Source organism: Capra hircus (assembly GCF_001704415.2).
Source record: "Capra hircus breed San Clemente chromosome X unlocalized genomic scaffold, ASM170441v1, whole genome shotgun sequence".
Lineage (NCBI taxonomy): Eukaryota > Metazoa > Chordata > Mammalia > Artiodactyla > Bovidae > Capra > Capra hircus.
Window position 1 is genome coordinate 34132651 of NW_017189517.1, and position 19711 is coordinate 34152361.

At 38.1% G+C, this 19711-nt stretch overlaps 1 protein-coding gene across 3 annotated transcripts in view; it reads right to left on the reverse strand.

Moving 5' to 3' along the window:
- SLC25A14 (solute carrier family 25 member 14) overlaps positions 1 to 19360 on the reverse strand; it is a 40706-nt gene extending 21346 nt beyond the window's left edge. The window contains exons 1-7 of one of the 3 annotated variants that reach the window (XM_005700384.1): positions 19222 to 19310; positions 18854 to 19091; positions 13923 to 14016; positions 12412 to 12559; positions 9857 to 9951; positions 8523 to 8608; positions 4938 to 5033 (exon numbers count right to left, since the gene is read on the reverse strand). In XM_005700384.1, the coding sequence (XP_005700441.1) occupies positions 4938 to 5033; positions 8523 to 8608; positions 9857 to 9951; positions 12412 to 12559; positions 13923 to 14016; positions 18854 to 18919 (585 nt within the window). In that variant the 5' untranslated portion in view covers positions 18920 to 19091; positions 19222 to 19310. Of the gene's footprint in view, positions 1 to 4937; positions 5034 to 8522; positions 8609 to 9856; positions 9952 to 12411; positions 12560 to 13922; positions 14017 to 18844; positions 19092 to 19221 lie in introns of all 3 variants that reach the window. The other 2 variants (XM_005700383.1, XM_005700385.2) reach the window with 2 other exon arrangements.
- Between the last annotated feature and the right edge of the window lie 351 nt (positions 19361 to 19711).

Consider the following 19711-nt stretch of genomic DNA (forward strand, 5'->3'; position numbering starts at 1 on the left):
CACCAAAATCAGATTGATTCCATTCTTTGTAGCCAACGATGGAAAAGCTCTATACAATCAGCAAAAACAAGACCGAAAGGTGACTGTGGCTCAGATCATGAACTCCTTATTGCCAAATTCAGACTTAAATTGAATAAAGTGGGGAAGACCACTAGACCATTCAGGTATGACCTAAATCAAATCCCTTATGATTATACAGTGGAAGTGAGAAATAGATTTAAAGGGACTAGATCTGATAGGTAGCCTCGTGAAATATGGACAGAGGTTCATGACATTGTACAGGAGACAGGGATCAAGACCATCCCCATGGAAAAGAAATGCAAAAAAGCAAAACTGCTGTCTGGGGAGGACTTACAAATAGCTGTGAAAAGTGAGAAGCGAAAAGCAAAGGAGAAAAGGAAAGATATAAGCATCTGAATGTAGAGTTCCAAAGAACAGCAAGAAGAGATAAGAAAGCCCTCCTCAGCGATCAAGGCAAGGAAACAGGAAAACAACAGAATGGGAAAGACTAGAGATCTCTTCAAGAAAATTAGAGACACCAAGGGAACATTTCATGCAAAGATGGGCTCAATAAAGGACAGAAATGGTATGGACCTAACAGAAGCAGAAGATATTAAGAAGAGGTGGCAAGAATACATGGAAGAACTGTACAAAAAGATCTTCACGACCAAGATAATTACGATGGTGTGATCACTCACCTAGAGCCAGACATCCTGGAATGTGAAGTCAAGTGGGCCTTGGAAAGCATCACTATGAACAAAGCTAGTGGAGGTGATGGAATTCCAGTTGAGCTATTTCAAATCCTGAAAGATGATGCTGTGAAAGTGCTGCACTCAATATGCCAGCAAATTTGGAAAACTCAGCAGTGGCCACAGGACTATAAAAGGTCAGTTTTCATTCCAATCCCAAAGAAAGGCAACGCCAAAGAATGCTCAAACTACCACAGAGTTGCACTCATCTCACATGCTAGTAAAGTAATACTCAAATTTCTCCAAGCCAAGCTTCAGCAGTATAGGAACCATGAACTTCCAGATATTCAAGCTGGTTTTCAAAAAGGCAGAGGAACCACAGATAAATTACCAACATCCACTGGATCATCAAAAAAGTGAGAGTTCCAAAAAAACATCTATTTCTGCTTTATTGACTATGCCAAAGCCCTTGACTATATGGATTACAATAAACTGTGGAAAATTCTGAAAGAGATGGGACTACCAGACCACCTGACCTGCCTCTTGAGAAACCTATATGCAGGTCAGGAAGCAACAGTTAGAACTGGACATGGAACAACAGACTGATTCCAAATCAGGAAAGGAGTACATCAAGGCTGTATATTGTCACCCTTCTTATTTAACTTGTGTGCAGAGTACATCATGAGAAACGCTGGGCTGGAAGAAGCACAAGATAGAATCAAGATTGCCGGAAGAAATATCAATAACCTCAGATATGCAGATGACACCACCCTTATGGCAGAAAGTGAAGAGGAACTAAAAAGCCGCTTGATGAAAGTGAAAGAGGAGAGTGAAAAAGTTGGCTTAAAGCTCAACATTCAGAAAACGAAGATCATGGCATCTGGTCCCATCATTTCATGGGAAATAGATGGGGAAACAGTGGAAACAGTGTCAGACTTTATTTTTGGGGGCTCCAAAATCACTGCAGATGGCAATTGCAGCCATGAAATTAAAATATGCTTACCCCTGGAAGGAAAGTTATGACCAACCTAGATAGCATATTCAAAAGCAGAGACATTACTTTGCCAACAAAGGTCTGTCTAGTCAAGGCTATGGTTTTTCCAATGGTCATGTATGGATGTGAGGGTTGGACTGTGAAGAAAGCTGAGCACCAAAGAATTGATGCTTTTGAACTGTGGTGTTGGAGAAGACTCTTGAGAGTCCCTTGGACTGCAAGGAGATCCAACCAGTCCATTCTGAAGGAGATCAGTCCTGGGTGTTCTTTGGAAGGAATGATGCTAAAGCTGAAACTCCAATACTTTGGCCACCTCATGTGAAGAGTTGACTCATTGGAAAAGACTCTGATGCTGGGAGGGATTGGGGGCAGGAGGAGAAGGGGATGACAGAGGATGAGATGGCTGGATAAAATCACCGACTCGATGGACATGAGTTTGAGTAAACTCCGGGAGATGGTGATGGACAGGGAGGCCTGGCATGCTGCGATTCCTGGGGTTGCTAAGAGTCAGACACGACTGAGCAACTGAACTGAACTGAACTAGTAGTCTTATTTAATATTACAAACTTAAGTGATTAACATAGGATAAAAAGTTATAGGAACAACAACAAAAAAAAAACACCCGAAGTATATATAGAATACTGGAAGTTAATATAACAAAATGTTAACAGTGATATTTCTAGTTAGTGGAATTACTGGATATTTTTCTTCTTTATATATTTTCTCAATATTTTATAGTATATCTTTTAATTTTTATAATGTTAAAGTGATCAACCCAAAGAAATGGAGAAAAACAACAAAATTGGAATGACCAGAGATCTCTTCAAGAAATTTAGAGATACCAAGGGGACATTTCATGCAAAGATGGGCTCAATAAAGGACAGAAATGGTAGGGACCTAACAGAAGCAGGAGATATTAAGAGGAGGTGGCAAGAATACACTGAAGAACTATACAAAAAAGATCTTCATGATCCAGATAACCACGATGGTGTGATCACTCACCTAGAGTCAGACATCCTGGAGTCCAAAGTCAAGTGGGTCTTACGAAGCATCACTACAAACAAAGCCAGTGGAGGTGACAGAATTCCAGTTGAGCTATTGCAAATCCTAAAAGATGATGCTGTGAAAGTGCTGCACTCAATATGCCAGCAAATTTGGAAAACTCAGCAGTGGCCACAGGACTGGAAAAAGTCAGTCTTCATTCCAATCCCAAAGAAAGGCAATGCCAAAGAATGTTCAAACTACCGCACAACTGCATTCATCTCACATGCTAGCAAAGTAATGCTCAAAATTCTCCAAGCTAGGCTTCAACAGTACATGAACCAAGAACTTCCAGATGTTCAAGCTCGATTTAAAACAGACAGAGGAACCAGAAATGAAACTGCCAACATGTACTGGATCATAGGAAAAACGTGAAAATTCCAGAAAAACATCTCCTTCTGCTTCATTGACTATGCTAAAGCCTTTGACTGTGTGGATCACAACCAGCTGTAGAAAATTCTGAGAGAGATGGGAATACCAGTGCACCTCACCTGCCTCCGGAGAAATCTGTATGCAGGTCAGGAAGTAACAGTTAGAACTGAACATGGAGCACAAGACTGGTTCCAAATTGGGAAAGGAGTACGTCAAGGCTGTATATTGTCACCCTGATTATTTAACTTATATGCAGAGAACATCATGCAAAATGCTGGGCTGGATGAAGCACAAGCTACAATCAAGATTGGCAGGAGAAATATCAATAACCTCAGATATACAGATGATACCACCTTTATGGCAGAAAGTGAAGAGGAACTAAAGAGGCTTTTGATGAAAGTGAAAGAGGAAAGTGAAAAAGCTGGCTTAAAGCTCAACATTCAGAAAACGAAGATCATGGCATCTGGTCCCATCACTTCATGGCAAGTAGATGGGGAAACAATGGAAACAGTGACAAATTTTATTTTCCTGGGCTCCAAAATCAATGCAGATGGTAACTGTAGCCATGAAATTAAAAGACACTTGGTCCTTGGAAGAAAAGCTATGACCAACCTAGACAGCATATTAATAAAGCACAGACATTACTTGCTAGTGGAATTATTGGATATTTTTCTTCTTCATATATTTTCTCAATATTTAATAGTATATCTTTTAACTTTTATAATGTTAAAGTGATCAATCCAAAGAAATTGAGAAAAACAATAGAATGGGAATACTAGAGATCTGTTCAAGAAAATTAGAGGTACCAAGGGAAGAGTCATATACGACTGAACGACTTCACTTTCACTTTTCACTTTCATGCATTGGAGAAGGAATGGCAACCCACTCCAGTGTTCCTGCCTGGAGAATCCCAGGAGCGGAAGAGCCTGGTGGGCTGCCGTCTGGGGCCGCACAGAGTCAGACACAACTGAAGCGACTTAGCAGCAGTAGCAGGAAGGGAGCATTTCATGCAAAGATGGGCACAATATGCCCATCATATTGTGGTTCCTTTTGAGGTTCAAGAAGGAGGGGATATATGTATACCTATGTCTGATTCATGTTGAGGTTTAACAGAAAACAACAAAATTCTGTAAAGCAATTATCCTTCAATTTAAAAATAAATAAAATTTTTTAAAAAGCAGAGACATTACTTTGCCAACAAAGGTCCATATCATCAAAGCTATGGTTTTTCCAATAGTCATGTATGGATGTGAGGGTTGGACCATAAAGAAAGCTGAGTGCAGAAGAATTGATGCTTTTGAACTGCGGTGTTGGAGAAGACTTTTGAGAGTCCCTTGGACTGCAAGGAGATCAAACCAGTCTATCCTAAAGGAGATCAGTCCTGAATATTCATTGCAAGCACTAGTGCTGAAGCTGAAATTCCAATGCTTTGGCCATCCGATGTGAAGAACTGACTCATTAAAAAATACCCTGATGCTGGGAAGATTGAAGGCAGGAGGAGAAAGGGACAATGGAGGATGAGATGGCTGGATGGCATCATTGACTCAATGGACATGAGTTTGAGTAAACTCTGGGATTTGGTGATGGACAGGGAGGCCTGGAGTGCTGCAGTCCATGGTGTCACAAAGAGTCAGACACAACTGAGCGACTAAACTGAACTGAAAGACAACTGATAAGTTTTAGTCCTTTCAAAGGTGATAAGGAGCTTCTTACCCTCTTATCTTTGGGGGGTTATCAAGAATCTTACATAGTATAAGGTGACAATTCACAATTTTATGCCTTTACATTAAAGGTCTTCTTCACAAATTCCAGGTGTAAAGAATAATACCAAGAGTACTCACCCTCCACAAACCCCGGGTACCCTCTTGTTGGTATATATCAATGAAGCTGCCAATCATGCTGCCTTGGAACAAGCTTCCTTGAGCCTGCATTCGAATCTAAAATCAGAAGAGGTGCACATTTTGTTTTGCCAGAGAACCAAAATGAAACGTTTCACTCATTTAAAATAAAGAAAACAGTATTTGGGAATTATAAAAAAAAATCAGCCTGCTATTATGATGAAATTAATGACTTAAGCTATATATAGAAAGCATTATTTGTGTCAAAGTATATTTTATAAAGATGATTTTCATCAGCCTCACATTCTTCATACTAAGTCCATCATTTCTGGATTTGGAAGAAAATTGGGGGAAAAAAAAGAACATGTACTCAGAGAGGATAGAAAAGAATCCATTTAAACTATGATTAGTTCAGTGAAAAACTAGAAACATCCTACATGTTCAAAAATAACAAAGGATTAGTTGCATAAAGTATGAAACATCCATTTAATGGAGTAGTATGCAGCCATAAAATTTGACTGTAGAATAATATTTGTGGATATTTGAAAATGTCAACAATTAACTGCTAGATAGAAAAAGCAGGTTGCAAAGCAGTATGTAGGGCATATCATTTTTATCAAAAGTATGTAAACTTAAAAATAACCATATGCACAACCAAATGTTGAGGGTAGCTTAAATGATGAAGCCACAAACGGGCATTTCTCTCTTTTGTGTTTTTCCTGCCTTCCACTTTTTGCTATACTGAACATGCATTATTTATTGAGGTGTAAAAAGCAGGGGAGGAGAGTTTTAAAATATAATCTAATGCTCACAAGACCTCACATTGAGTTTTACTTGTGAAAAGCATGACACTGTACTCTGCAAAGCAGCCTCTGAGAAGCACAAGAAAGGGGAGATAGCATTGACAGGCCATGTGAAAGATTTGGTACAATTCACCACTGAGAGCACACACAGATCATAGTAGTCAGCCACTAAATTCTACTGGACCAAATTCAGGCCTGACTTTCATGAAGCACAACTCTAGGTTTTAATAAATGTTCTTGGTAAGTCATGGTACAGCAATATGTTTTTATGTGGAAAGTCAACTGCTACTACTAAGAGTGTAGAAATAAAACCTAAACCATATTAAAATGAAATAGAAACTATCACAAAGACAAACTGAAACCATAAATATCCTATGGTATGTAGAGGACTTCTTTATGGAGGTAATTCCTGAGCAGGGTTGGGATGACATTGAGGTAAGTGTGGCACTTTCCTCAGCCACAGAATGTAGCAGGGGGGTGTAAAAAAAAAAAAAAACCTCAGAAATTCAGATAAATGATATTTCAATGCAATATTTTTAAAAATAAAAATGAATGCACAAAAACCTATGATGAACCAATCATCAAAACTGTAACTAAAGACAGGATCCAACAGGGCAGGATTAACATAAGCAAGTGAGATGGATTGTACAAAATATGGCTATTTTGTTTCATCATGAATTTTTTGCACTCATTTAAATTTTTAAAAAAGATTGCATAAAATGTTATTTCCTCTTGATTATTGAGGTTTTTTTTGGCACATCTTTACATTTTGCACCCAAGCGGAGTATCTCACTTGTGTTGTCCTAGTCCTGACCCTGTTTCTGAGCTGTCTTGAAGGACAAAATCGTGAGGAAAGGGGGGGAAATCATTGCAGGCAAAAAGAGAACTACAGGCACACAGGCAAGAAAGCAGCACATAGTTCAGAGAACCCTTTAAGGATAAGTGAAAGGATTAAACAGATCAACAGTGATTATAACTCCTAATAAGACTGTGACTACACTGGTCCCCCACTCCCTGGGACCACTCACCACTCAGCCCTACCTAAGTATAAGAAAGGAAAAGGCAGACTGTAGCATTCGTCAGTGGTTGCAACTGTACCAGACAGATCAGAGGGACAGGAAACTGAAGTGAATCTGAAAAGCACATTCTAACAAGTGTAATTACATGGCAAATATTTTAGAGTTTTAGGATACAGTCAGTTATCTTTCGGAGAAGGCAATGGCACCCCACTCCAGTACTCTTGCCTGGAAAATCCCATGGATGGAGGAGCCTTGTAGGCTGCAGTCCATGGGGTCGCTAAGAGTCGGATACGACTGAGCGACTTCACTTTCACTTTTCACTTTCATGCATTGAAGAAGGAAATGGCAACCCACTCCAGTGTTCTTGCCTGGAGAATCCCAGGGACGGGGGAGCCTGTTGGGCTGGTGTCTATGGGGTCGCACAGAGTCAGACACCACTGAAGTGACTTAGCGGCTTAGCAGCAGTTATCTTTAAAAATACTTGGTCTGTATACTCTAAAGTGATATAAAAATTCAGTAGGTAAAATTTTCTCAATTCAATCCAGAAATATCATCAACCACCACTGATTTCTTTCATGTGTTTTTCAAGTCACTCTCTCAGTTCTCAAAACTCTCTGAATCACAACAGATGCCCTTTCCACTTAACCTAGCCACCTGTGGTTTCAAATAAATAAAGTATATGTTCTCCTACTTTTTTCCCCCACATTTCCCCTAAAATAATTTTTTAAAACTTGGGATCTTCTTATACATTTTAATCATATATTTAGTCATTTTAATTATCATAAGTTTAAATGAGTTAATAAGTTGTAAATGTTTACCACTCTATCTCAAATATAAGATATAGATTGATACTATTAGATCAAATTCAATTATTAGATTAAATAAAATATAGACTGACGTTACTGATATAATTAAATAAATGTTTCATTTTGTGTTCTGATAAATACTGAAAGAAATCCAATTATATTATAAAAAATTCAGTACCACTAACCTATAATGTTCTGGTCCTGAATTCAGAATATCTCAACATAAGCCAAAATATATAATTTTAAAGCCAAATCTCATCCTTAATAGAAATATGGATAAGACAGGAAAAGACATCAACATTATAGACTTAAGATACCTCAATTAGTCATTAAAGGAGGTTTCTCTAAAACTGTATTTCAGTGTATCCCTTTGTTTGATATTCCAGGTTACACTACAGGTCGATATACCATACTAAGATTTGGGATGGGTGGGGGAATATAATATGCCTTTCTCTTTTAAAGTAGGGAAAGGGTTGTTATAAACATAAGTTCATTTTTAGATCAGTTTTTGAGAAGGGTATAAAGAAAGTAAGGGATCTGGAAATTGATTCCCTTAAAATTGCATAGCTCTTGGAAAGAAGATCTGGAAATTGATTCCCTTAAAATTGCATAGCTCTTGGAAAGAACGTTTAAAGGTTTGCATACTTTATAGTCTGAAGACCAATGGATTAAAGCATATCATAATAAACTGACTACTATTTATTGAGCATCTACTACCTACCATGTTTACACATGATAGTTTACATATATTATCTTTAATTCTTAACAACTTTATGTATTATATACTGAATTATCTTCATTTTACAAATGAGAAAACTGAGGCTTAAAGCAGTTAAGTGATCTGCCCAAGGTTTTACAGCTGGCAAGTGACACAGTAGGGATTTGTGACCAAATCTGATACAAAGCTCATGTCTTTTTGCTTCACACTGAACACACCCAATGCAACCAGACTTTTCTTACCTTCAGCACATCAGTGGGATTGGCTATAGCAGAAGATATCACTCCTGACACTACTCCACATATCATATTAATTAAAAGAGTTTCATCTGTAAAAAGGAACAAGAAAAAGAAAAGTCTGCTTATAAGAGAGTTTCTGAAAAGAGAGTACTGAGCTATCAGAGGAAGGGAACCATGGTCAGAAAAATGACCGTAGGAATGAACTACAAAGCTTATGAAAATAAAGAAACTCAAATATTTCTAGGTTCCAAATGAGTACTGAAACAAAAAATTTGTAAAACATAGATTATTTTAAAATATTTCTAAAATATACTGGAATATATCCTATTATTCTATATAACTGCCAATATTCCATATAAATTCAGGAAGTGCAAATAGCACTTTAATCACTTCAAACATCTAAAGAAAAAATTTTAAGTCTCTTTCTAGAGCATAATCAACTCTATAGACTCAGAACCAAATATTAAAAAATAAAATCTTATGTCTAATAGAAAAAAATTTCCTAAATACTAGTTTTAATTGGCCTTGATAGCTACTAGCGTCTATTTATTTACAGAAGATTTCTGTAGTTAAATGTGAAAAACTAGTCATTTGGAACTAAATTCTCTCAGCTAGAAAAAAGAACAAAGAAACCAGAGCATATTATTCTAAAATTCAATCTTCACCCTGCCTCCTCACCATGAAAAGCATATGAAGAGAAAGTAGGTAAACCCAAGTGAAGAAAATGTGGGAGGAAATTATTTCAGGACTAGAAGACTTCAGGATCCTCAAAGAAGAGGCTTCAGAAAAAGCTGAGTTAGAAAATAAAGCAATTCAAAGGACATTACTAACCGAAAGGCTCTCCAGCTGTCCCCAACTATGCAACAGCCTCAGGCCTGTAGTAAAATAATCATTTTAGTACAGTATTTAGCTGAAAAAGCTATAGCAGCAAATAGACATATGGTAATGTTGAATGTGGGTTAAGATGAGCATATTTTATGTATATATAAAACCATTCTATCTAACCAAAGCTTATCAAAATCCACAGCTAGAGGATTCCTTATAGTTGAAGTTCTCTTATAGATGAGGACAGCATTAATTTTCTCAACAAGTTTGTTCCATGTCCTCCTTCTGATGACCAGAAGCCTTTTTTTGTTTGACAGGAAAAGGGACAAACTTGAAGAGCAGATCCCTCAAACCTATAGTGGGATTAATCTCAAATCAGTACAAGCTTACTTTGACCTTGCAATGACTGTTATCTATTCTCAGACACCCCATGATTAACACTTCTCACTAAGCATAATTTCAACAATCCCTCTGAGTGTTATCTCAAAAGAGGATGAGGAGTCTACACTGACCTTCTAAACGTTCTACAAATAATCTCTTCAAGCTCTGGTAAATGCCAATTTTAATGGTGCCATATGATGCCTGTCTTAGTAAAGCAGGAGCGATTCTGCCAAAGAGAAGGAAAGAAAAAAAAGTTATCCTTATCATATACTTGCAGATTATACATATCTAGACTGCCTATTCACTTCCATCACCAGCCTCATTCCATAAAAACAGCAAAATAGGCATTGTTTTCAAGTATCCACGGAACATGCACCGAGAGAGCATATTTGGATCATAAAACAAACCTCAAAAAATTTAAAATAATTGATATTATATACAGTATGTTCTCTCACCATAATGGAATTAAACTGGAAATCAGTAGGGCAAGGAAAACCCACAAACACTTGGAAATTAAATGGTACTTCTAAACAATCCTTGGGTGACATTGGTGTATTTTTTAAACACATAAAATTGAATGAAAATGAAATTTCAACCTTTTAAAATATGTGGGATGCAGCCAAAGCAGTGCTGAGAGAGAAATTTATAGCACAAAATGCTTACATTAGAAAAGAGGGAGAGTCTCGAAATCAATAATCTAAGTTCCTACCCTCATGAAACAAGAAAAAAGAAGAGCAAAGTGAACCCAAAGCAAGCAGAAGGAAGTAAACAATAAATGGCATAAGTTAATAAAATTGAAAACAGGAAAATAGAGAAAAATCAATGAAACAAAAAGTTATTTCGAAAAAAGTCAACAAAAGTAATAAACCTCTAGTAAGAGCCATGGTAGTAATAGGAGAAAAACAGAAAGTCATCAATATCAGGAATGACATGGCACTACAACCCTACAGTCATTAGAAGAATGGTGGCCCAGTGGTAAAGAATCCACCTGCAATGCAGGAGACCTGGGCTTGATCCCTGGGTTGGGAAGGTCCCTTGGGAGAAGGGAATGGCTAATATTCTTGCTTGGATAATCCCATGGACAGAGGAGCCTAGCGGGCTATAGTCCATGGGGTTTCAAAAGAGTTGGACATGATTTAGTGACTCAACAACAACAATAAACAACCTTATGCTATAAATCCAACAACTTAGAAGAAATGCATTAATTCTTTGATAACCACAAACTACCAAAATTCAATCAATATGAAACAGATAATCCAAATAATCTCATAACATCTAAAACATTTTTATTTATAATTTAAAAGTTTCCAAAAAGGAAATCTCTAGGCCCAGATAATTTCACTAGGGAATTCAAACATTTAATAAATTAACATCAATCTTACACAATCTCTTCCAGAAAACAGAAGAGGGAACACGTCTCAACTTATTTTATGTAGCTAGTATTACCCTGATAACAAAACCAGAAAAAAACAGTACAGAAAAGGAAAACTACAACCCAATATCTATCATGAACTTAGATACAAAAATCTTTAACAAAATATTAGCAAATTGAATCCAGTAATACAGAAGAAGTATACACTATTACCTGCTTCAAAGCTTTTTTTTAAAAATCCACCTTAATTCCTAGCAGTTGCAGATACAACTTTAATCTTATCCAGGAGACACCAGAGCCAAGATTTCACTCTATTTAAGTTCTGCTTATTAACTGGAAACATTCTCACTCATACCTCCTTTGAGATTCTTCCATATTGCAGAATTAAACTTTAGCAGTTATAAATAGAAAGACAGCAGCAGTTCAAACAGTTAAGATTTTAAAATGATGACAAAACATGCATATTTCTGACTTTATTGCTTGCTATCTGAAGAAAATATCTTGTGATTATCTGTGCCGATGAAAGAACAAGGTGAAACACATGATCCATGACTCATTTGCTTCAGGATATAATTCTTGATTTTTTCCCCAAGTAAATTATCTTTGAAATTAAGTCCAACATAAGTTAATAATAAAATTGATATCCATTCCCAGAGCAATGAACTGGGACCCTAGATGCAGAAGTGAACTAGTAAATTGGCAGCAGATTAAACAACACAGTGGACAATAAGCCACCAATTTATGAATAATCAAAAGATGATTTCCCCCCCAAAAAAATGACGGGTCTCCCTCTCTCTTAGTCTTCATTTTCTGTTTAAACTGCCAGAATAGTATTTAAGTCAGGATTTGGCAACTCAGGAAGAATATCACAGAAATATATACTGTCAATTATATTCATGGTGGCTATGGACGACTCTCAGGAAAAAAAAGGAGAAAGCCAGGGCTACACTGAGATATCTATTTTTAAAATGTATCACTTATAGCCAAATAAACACAAAATCCAAGATTTACAAGCAAGTGAAATATAAATTGGCACATCAATACTGCATTACATTTTGTGACAGCATGGATGGGACAGGAGTTTGGGGGCAAATGGATACATGTATATGTATGGCTGAGCCCCTTCACTGTTCACCTAAAACTATCACAACACTGTTAATCAGCTATACTCCAATATAAAACAAAAAGTTTAAAAAATATTGAATTACAAGTTGAAATGGTGAATATAAAGGGCACAAACTATCGAACGCTGAACTACATGGCTTCTCAAAAAATTATTTCTATTCATGATGTAAGGCAAGAATCCATTCTCACCCTGAATATAGAGCCAAAACACCTTCTTCTTTATAGATTCGGAACAAGGCATGAAACATTCCTCGGTATTTTATCTCTTTGAAGCGGACATCTATACTTTGGCCTTGAACTTGAAGTCGCGTTTTGGTCAGGTCCACAGGGAAAGTTCCTATGAAGTAACACACTCATTTATAAGTTTTTCCAGAGAGTCATAGTTAAATTTTGGATGATTCAGGCCAATGGTAATTTTTAAAACATAAGGCAAAGTCCTTTTTATAACAGCTAGATCGTCACTAAAATATTACTATCAGAGGACAAGGGCTGTATATGATAAAGTGAAATGTACTATATCTAGGCAGCAGGATTTGATCCACAGTGTAACTGAAACTATGATATAGTAAAGTGCTTTAGCACAGTCCTAACACACTATAAATGCAAAATAACTTACATGCTGTTTTAATTTCATCTTAACATACAATCTGGCAATTATCTGTCTCTTCCTTCTGCTCCACCTCCCACCTCGTCTCCCCACTTCCCCCTCATAAAATCTCCACAAATTTTTGCAAAGAAGACAGGAAAGCATGGGATTGCTGCTCCACATACTTTTAAATACTGTTACAAAGTTTTGTGGGTTTTTCTTTTATCTGTTTATAAGAAACAGTTTTCTAGCATTATGAAAGATAATGGTAAAGTCCTAAACAGGACTAAATAGCCTACTCATCTGGTTCCTTAGGTAATTCAGGAGTAACCAGCACAGTGTTTAGCAGGAAAATTTCTTTAACCAAACTTCTTTCTCTTATTATATCAACACAGACAAAGTAGTCATTATATTGGCAAAATGTTTCAAGGACTATTTCAAGGTCTAAAACTAACACAGTGATTATGCAACTCTGGTCACTGATGACCCTGATATCATAACACCAGAGTTCATGACAAGAAAGTCAAGAAAAGCTAGTGGGGTCACTTAACAATTTAGGAAAGAGAATCTGGAAAATGAAAAACAATCTAAAAGTACTTCAAAGTTAAAATCAAAAAGAGAAGAATCTGGTTTGATCTTGTTGGTCAATTTTCTTCCAAAACGGAAAAGAGGTTTGAGAACAAGGAGTTTGAACACTTACTAAGAAATTTATGAACAACTTAACACAAAGGAAAGGCCATTAGTATAAGAATATAGCAGAAACCGCTATCTTACCAAACTCCTCTATATGTTCATGCACACTTCTTAAGCCTAGCAAATTAAATCATTAAACCACCAAAATAGAGTCCTAAGTTTGACTTTTCTTAACATCACTTACAGTAGTAGTACTTTCCCAGAAAATATTACTTGATAGCATTGAGGCAAGTTTTTTTCTTATTTTTAATTGAAGGATAATTACAGTACTGTGTTGGTTTCTGGATGATCCATGTTGATGTACGAGACAACAGTTTTTAAAACAAATAGGGAAAGCTTCTTTTTCTCCACTTTTTACCAAAAATAACATTACCATATCTATACCCTAAAGGAGCAGATATGTCAGTTTCCACATTCTTACCAAACTCAGCAACAATAGAGGCAAGGCCGCCATATACAAAGGGTTTCCAATTCAGACCAGACATCTCATGGCTTACAGTGGCACTTTTCTGGTGCTAAAAATAAACACAAATCAGAACAAGGCACAAGAGTGAGGAGCACCTGTCAGTGTATGATCACAACTTAGAGCAAACAAAACGGACATAGAGAAAAACCCTACCAAGTGGAATGACACAAAATGAAGGCTCCTGTTTTATGTGATAGATGACCGTGAATGTGTTCTGTACTGCTTTTCTGTAGGGGTAAGTGTGCGATTTACTCAAATGTCAACCTGTGCACTTCACGTTATCTAGTTTCTTTAGTGTTTTTTCCCCATCCCACCCGAAGAAGAGGTTTCAGTCCATCTAGCACACCCAACTTAGACATTCAACTAGATAATTACAACTGAAGGAATCTGGAGTTTAAATTACATAGGCTGAGGCATCTCATAAAAGCAGTTCATGGTATTGTTAGCTTGATTCAGGTGCAAAGCACAGACTGGCATCACTACCCTCTCATATTCTTAGCCCTCTCATCTCTCCACTAAACTTTATTTCATCTAGCTACTTTCCAGCTACACAAAACCTCCTCACACTAGGCCCAGGCCAAGTTAAGCACCTTTTCACCTTCCTTTGTTTCTTTGAGGAATGACAGCAACATGGATGATGTCTCTCTTCTCTCTGACATTTAACATATATCCATCTAGTGAATCTCCTTGTCCCTGTCCTTTTAAAGCACATAAATACAAATGCTGTTTCTCTTTGATATCTGAGTTCTTTAACAAAGTATTCTACTCCCAGTCCTCCTTACCTCCCTCCCCCTCCTGCCCCCAATAGACCTGTCACCTTCAATCTTTTCAGCCTATTTTCTTTTCCTGCCACTCCCAGCTATTTCTCTCTGGAATTTTATTTTCCCCACAGCTCTGCTTTCTCCATGAGTGGTTCTCAAATTTTAATGGGCACCAGAATCACCCAGAAGGCAGATTAAAACACAGATTGTTGGGTCTTACTCCTGCAAGTTTTTGATTGGTGGTCTGGGTCTGGCCTGAGAACGTGAAAATTTGCAAACAATGCTGATACTTTCAAGCTCTAAGACCTACTGCTCTAGGCCTTTCCTACTAAATTCTGGTCCAGCTGGAAGCTATTTTCTTAGGATGGCTTCTCAGATTTCTCTTAAATATTCCTTTTTTCAGATCTTCAAGGTCTGCCTACTATTGAATTTCAAAAGCAACTTCAATTGGTCTTTGGCCAGGAATGAGGATTCAAAAAGTTAGACTTGCCTAGGTTTAAATCCTGGCACCACCACTTATTAATTCTGTGACCTCGGGCAAGTTATTTAACCACGTGTCCCTGAGTTTGCTGAATTGTAAAATGGGGATGATAATAATAAGTACTGTATTATAGGATTGTTGTGAAAATTAAATAAAACATATAAAACTCTTAGAAAAAGTACCTGGCACCTAATTAAAAAACTATTAGTTAACATTATTACATTTTTTGAATAGTTAAGTACTCAAATATATATATTTTAACAGATAATACTTACTGCCCACTTCCCCTACTGCCCAATCTGGGATTAGCACTGAATTGACAGTCTCTTTTAAGAGGAGACAAGGTTTTGCTTTGTTTCCGCATAAGGAATCCTCTGTAACTAAGGACAGAAAAACAACTTTCCAGAAAGGATAGCTAACATGCAGACAAATGTTTAAGAGGCCACAAAAATAATTATGGAAACTTCCTTTCATGCATAATATGATCAGCCAGTCCATCTGACATACAGAGTCGGCAATACATAGCTCTTTTGGAGGAAAACTGCTTAAAAGAATTCTAAAAAGCAAAGTAGGAATAAGTACTTTAAATATCAGCTGCAGCTTGAAAGAAGAGTCTTGAGTACTAAATACTACCTAATCAACATTTTCAGTTATGCCCATATTTTAAGACTACAAATAATAGCAACACATGACACACACAATGAAAGGGTAGACATGGAAAAGCAAGGGACTGGCATATCCCTTTTCTAAGTTTAGGGGAGGGGGAATGCCCTTTCCATTCACTAATTTAGAGATTTCCCCAAACAGTCAAATATTTCAAAAGGCAGCTATGCTTCTCTTGAAAGCTCTCTCTTTATAACTTCTTTCAACTCTTCATTATAGAAGGAGCCTGACTTGACTACCTGCTACCCAGCCTTTTAATAAAGATGTACTCAGGGTTCAGAGAATACTAGTAATGCAGTTAAAGGCACGGGGCAAAGTCACAGCAGGGAGCAGAAAGACCAGTCACAATCTCTGGTCAGTTAGCCCAGTAGTTTTAATGAAATTTTCACAATTCTGAATTGAAATAAAGAAAATAAGGGCACCAAGTGCCTTTTTTCAGCTAAAAATGTATCTCATTTAAAGGACTATTAGAAGATCATGTTCTTCCTACTCCTAGAGCATTTTTCAAAAATCACCTTTCTTATATGAAATGTAATAGCTGGTAGTTGATTTTGTTTAGTGTTCTTATTTGGCCAAATAAGACTGGCTACCCTAATCTGTGCTGCCTCCCCACACTTTCATTTCAATTTTACTGGTCCATGAAGACTAAAAGTCTGGGACCACTGCCATCTTCCCGCTCCCATCTGATAGTAAACTTTCTTTCCCTCCAATGCAGGGAAAGAATCTTGTTATGAAGAAATCCTGTATCATCTTTAAGTCTGATTTTAGACATTCCCTCCTCATACTGAGCCAAAAGTCTGTCTTCCTCTAGTTTTCACTCATATTTTGGAGGCAGTATGAACAATTTATTCTTTTCCCTTAGGGGAGTCCTTCAAACAGTTAAAGACAGCTACCATTTTCCTCCTACATCTTATTTTTTAGGCTAAATATCTGCCAATAATTTTTGTTGTTCTCCATATTACACTTCAACTACTATAGCTGAAAATTGCAGTCACTTTTACGGAAGTCATATCACACTACTGAATCATTAAAATGTCAGCTATAATCCCCAAGTCTTTTACATAAGGCTGTATATATGCATGCATGTTATGTCATACCTATTTCACAGCTGTGTAATGCTCTTTTGAGCATTCATTTATCCCTTCTATATCTTAAATCTCAGGCATACAAATAATGACTAGGATGAGGTTTATATTCTGGTTGCCCCATGTTATTTTCTCTCTTAACTAGGTAAGATCCCTGAAGGCTGGCACCTGGTCTCACAGTACTTTTTATAACCCCTAGAATAGCTTACACAGAATTGGGTACACATCCATTAAATACCTGGTTGGTTCCAGCGTGATGTCCTTTATAAACATTTGTATGTAAAAGGTTACAGGGGAAATCAGAAAGATAACTTGCTGGACCCAACCAATACTACACACTCTGTACATGACACTTTGCTGATCGTCAAAGACTCTCTCCCTAGGTTTTGTTGCAGAAAATTATTTGTGCAAAATACTCCCCAAAGGATTTTGATTTGTGGGGTCTATCCCCAAATATGGGTAAAAGAAGCCACATCTGAGTTAATATAGAAATATACCTTAAGCATTTTTATTGTGTAAAGAGGCCAATGAAAAATGCCTTCAAAACGCAGACATGTATTCCGAAATCTGACTAAGGAAAATTTGATAGCCTAAAGAGTGAGAAGAATGTCCTAGAACACAAGTTACATAATCCTGTCACACTACTGCAAAGCTCTGGTCAGAAAATCCAGGCGCTTTTCTTGGTTTCTCCTTTAAGAAAGAGTAGGCATTAGATATTCTCAGATTCAGGAGATAAAATAGAGAATCAAGCAAATGCTTATTGAAGGTATACTAAATGCCCAAATGTGCTACAGGTGCAAATGCCAGTTTAAAAAAAAAACACATGACATGTTCTAACACCATGGCAATATTTATGTTTCCTGGATAATTAAGGAGATGGGTGTGGGGATAAAAGTTGTATGAAATACAGTACTTGCCTTTCAAGAGCTTATAATCCGGTGGAAGAAATCAAAGTAGTTCATCAGAGAAAAAAAAACAAGTGCTAAACTATATAGCACAAACTATAAGAGCAGGACAAGCATGGAAAAGGAACCAATCCACGTGAGCTTGAATAATTCGAAAAAGCTTATGGAGATGAGAGAACTTAAAGTCGGCCATGATAGACGGCAGGTAGAATATTAACAGGTGTAGGTAAAGGAGAGAGTAAGGGGAGAACAGGCTGCATAGACACAAATTTGGGGAAAAACACAGGATGTGGAGGCAAGCATCAGTATGGTTTGTTCTCAGAAGGAAGAACGCAACCTAACTGGAACAGAGAATTATTTTATATTGAAACAATATGTTGTTTACATATTGTTTATATTGAAACAATATCAGACAAACAGTATGATAAGGAACAGATTCAGTTGAAAGGCATGAAATCAAAGTGAGTGTGGCAGAGTGGAAGGGATACTGTAAATTTTTGAATAGACCTAGTGACCTGATGAAATCGACCACATTTTAGTTAGCCTACTAGGGTTGCAGCAAGCAATGCATTACAAACAGGAGAGGCAGGGAAACTAGCTTAGGATGGTGTGAAGTAAAGCAGACAAGATGATTGTTGGCAGCAAGGTTAGAGATAAACTTCTAAAATGGAGACACAAAGGAACTTGATGATGTAGGGAGTGAAGGTGAGGGAAGAGTTGATGATGACTGGAAGCACCCTTGGCCTGAAAAAAAACAAAAAACAAGGAAACACTGACAGAGAACTACAAATGTCCCTGCTGTTACCTTGTCTGAGAAGCTAATTCATATTCATAATGGCTGTCATCCCAATCAGTTAGCTGAACTGCATTTTAATAGATGCCTTCAATGCCTTGATCTCAAGGAGTGACAGGGGCTAGAAATTGAAAGGGAGAACCTTTCAACAGCATCCCTCACACTAATACAATGGAGGTGTTTGCTTACTCCGCTTACAATCACGGCCGCCGTTGCAAACTTCACCCTTAGAAAAATTAGGATTATTCCAGGAAAGATACCCATTCACCCTCTGGGTAGCAGGATCTTGCCAGTTCCTCAGCTGTCAGAGCGAGTTCGTGGAGAGAAGGGAGGCGCCTTAATGAGGCGGCCTCCCTGGGGGGTCGAGGAAGCAGGGTTCAATCGAAGAAGTAAAACCACCGATGCCAGAAGAGTGAAAAACAGGGAAGGGACTCAGCTGAGGGGAGAGAGAGATCAAAGGACCGTTAAGCCCCTCCCAGGTCGGGAACCAGGCCAGCCCGGCCCCGCGCGGCCTGGCGCGGCCCAGCCCCGCTCCCCAGCCTGGAAGTGCAGGAGCTCCCCCTCACCTGCTCGGGCTCATCGGACGACTGGGAAGCCGAGGCTCCCACAGTCGGAAGCGCCACTGCAACGCCAACCCGGAAGCATTGATACCAACGGAAGTAACCAAGCTGTCGCCTCGGCAACGGTGGTACAGCCATCCCAACTCCGCCCCTGTAAGCCTAAAAACGGAGGCGCGAAAGAAGAGGCGGAAATGACAAGGGTCTTAACGGGGGAGTTGGGTAGGCTACCAGCGCAAAGGCCCAGAGAGGGAAACCTGACTTTAGGGAAGTGCAGGGAGAAGAGGCTAAGGCATGAGAATGTAGCAGCTTCTGCAGCTAACGTGGGCGCAGTGATGCCTTGTTACAGTATCACCACCCACCTCGTGCGTGCAAGGTCTAGGGAAAGAAGAGGGGTGGGGCGCCTGCGCGCAGAGTACGGGAATGAAGGGAGCGTGAGGAGGCGGGGCAAAGATCTTAAAAGTGGGAAAAGGCATGAGTGGTATTTAGAGGGGTGCCT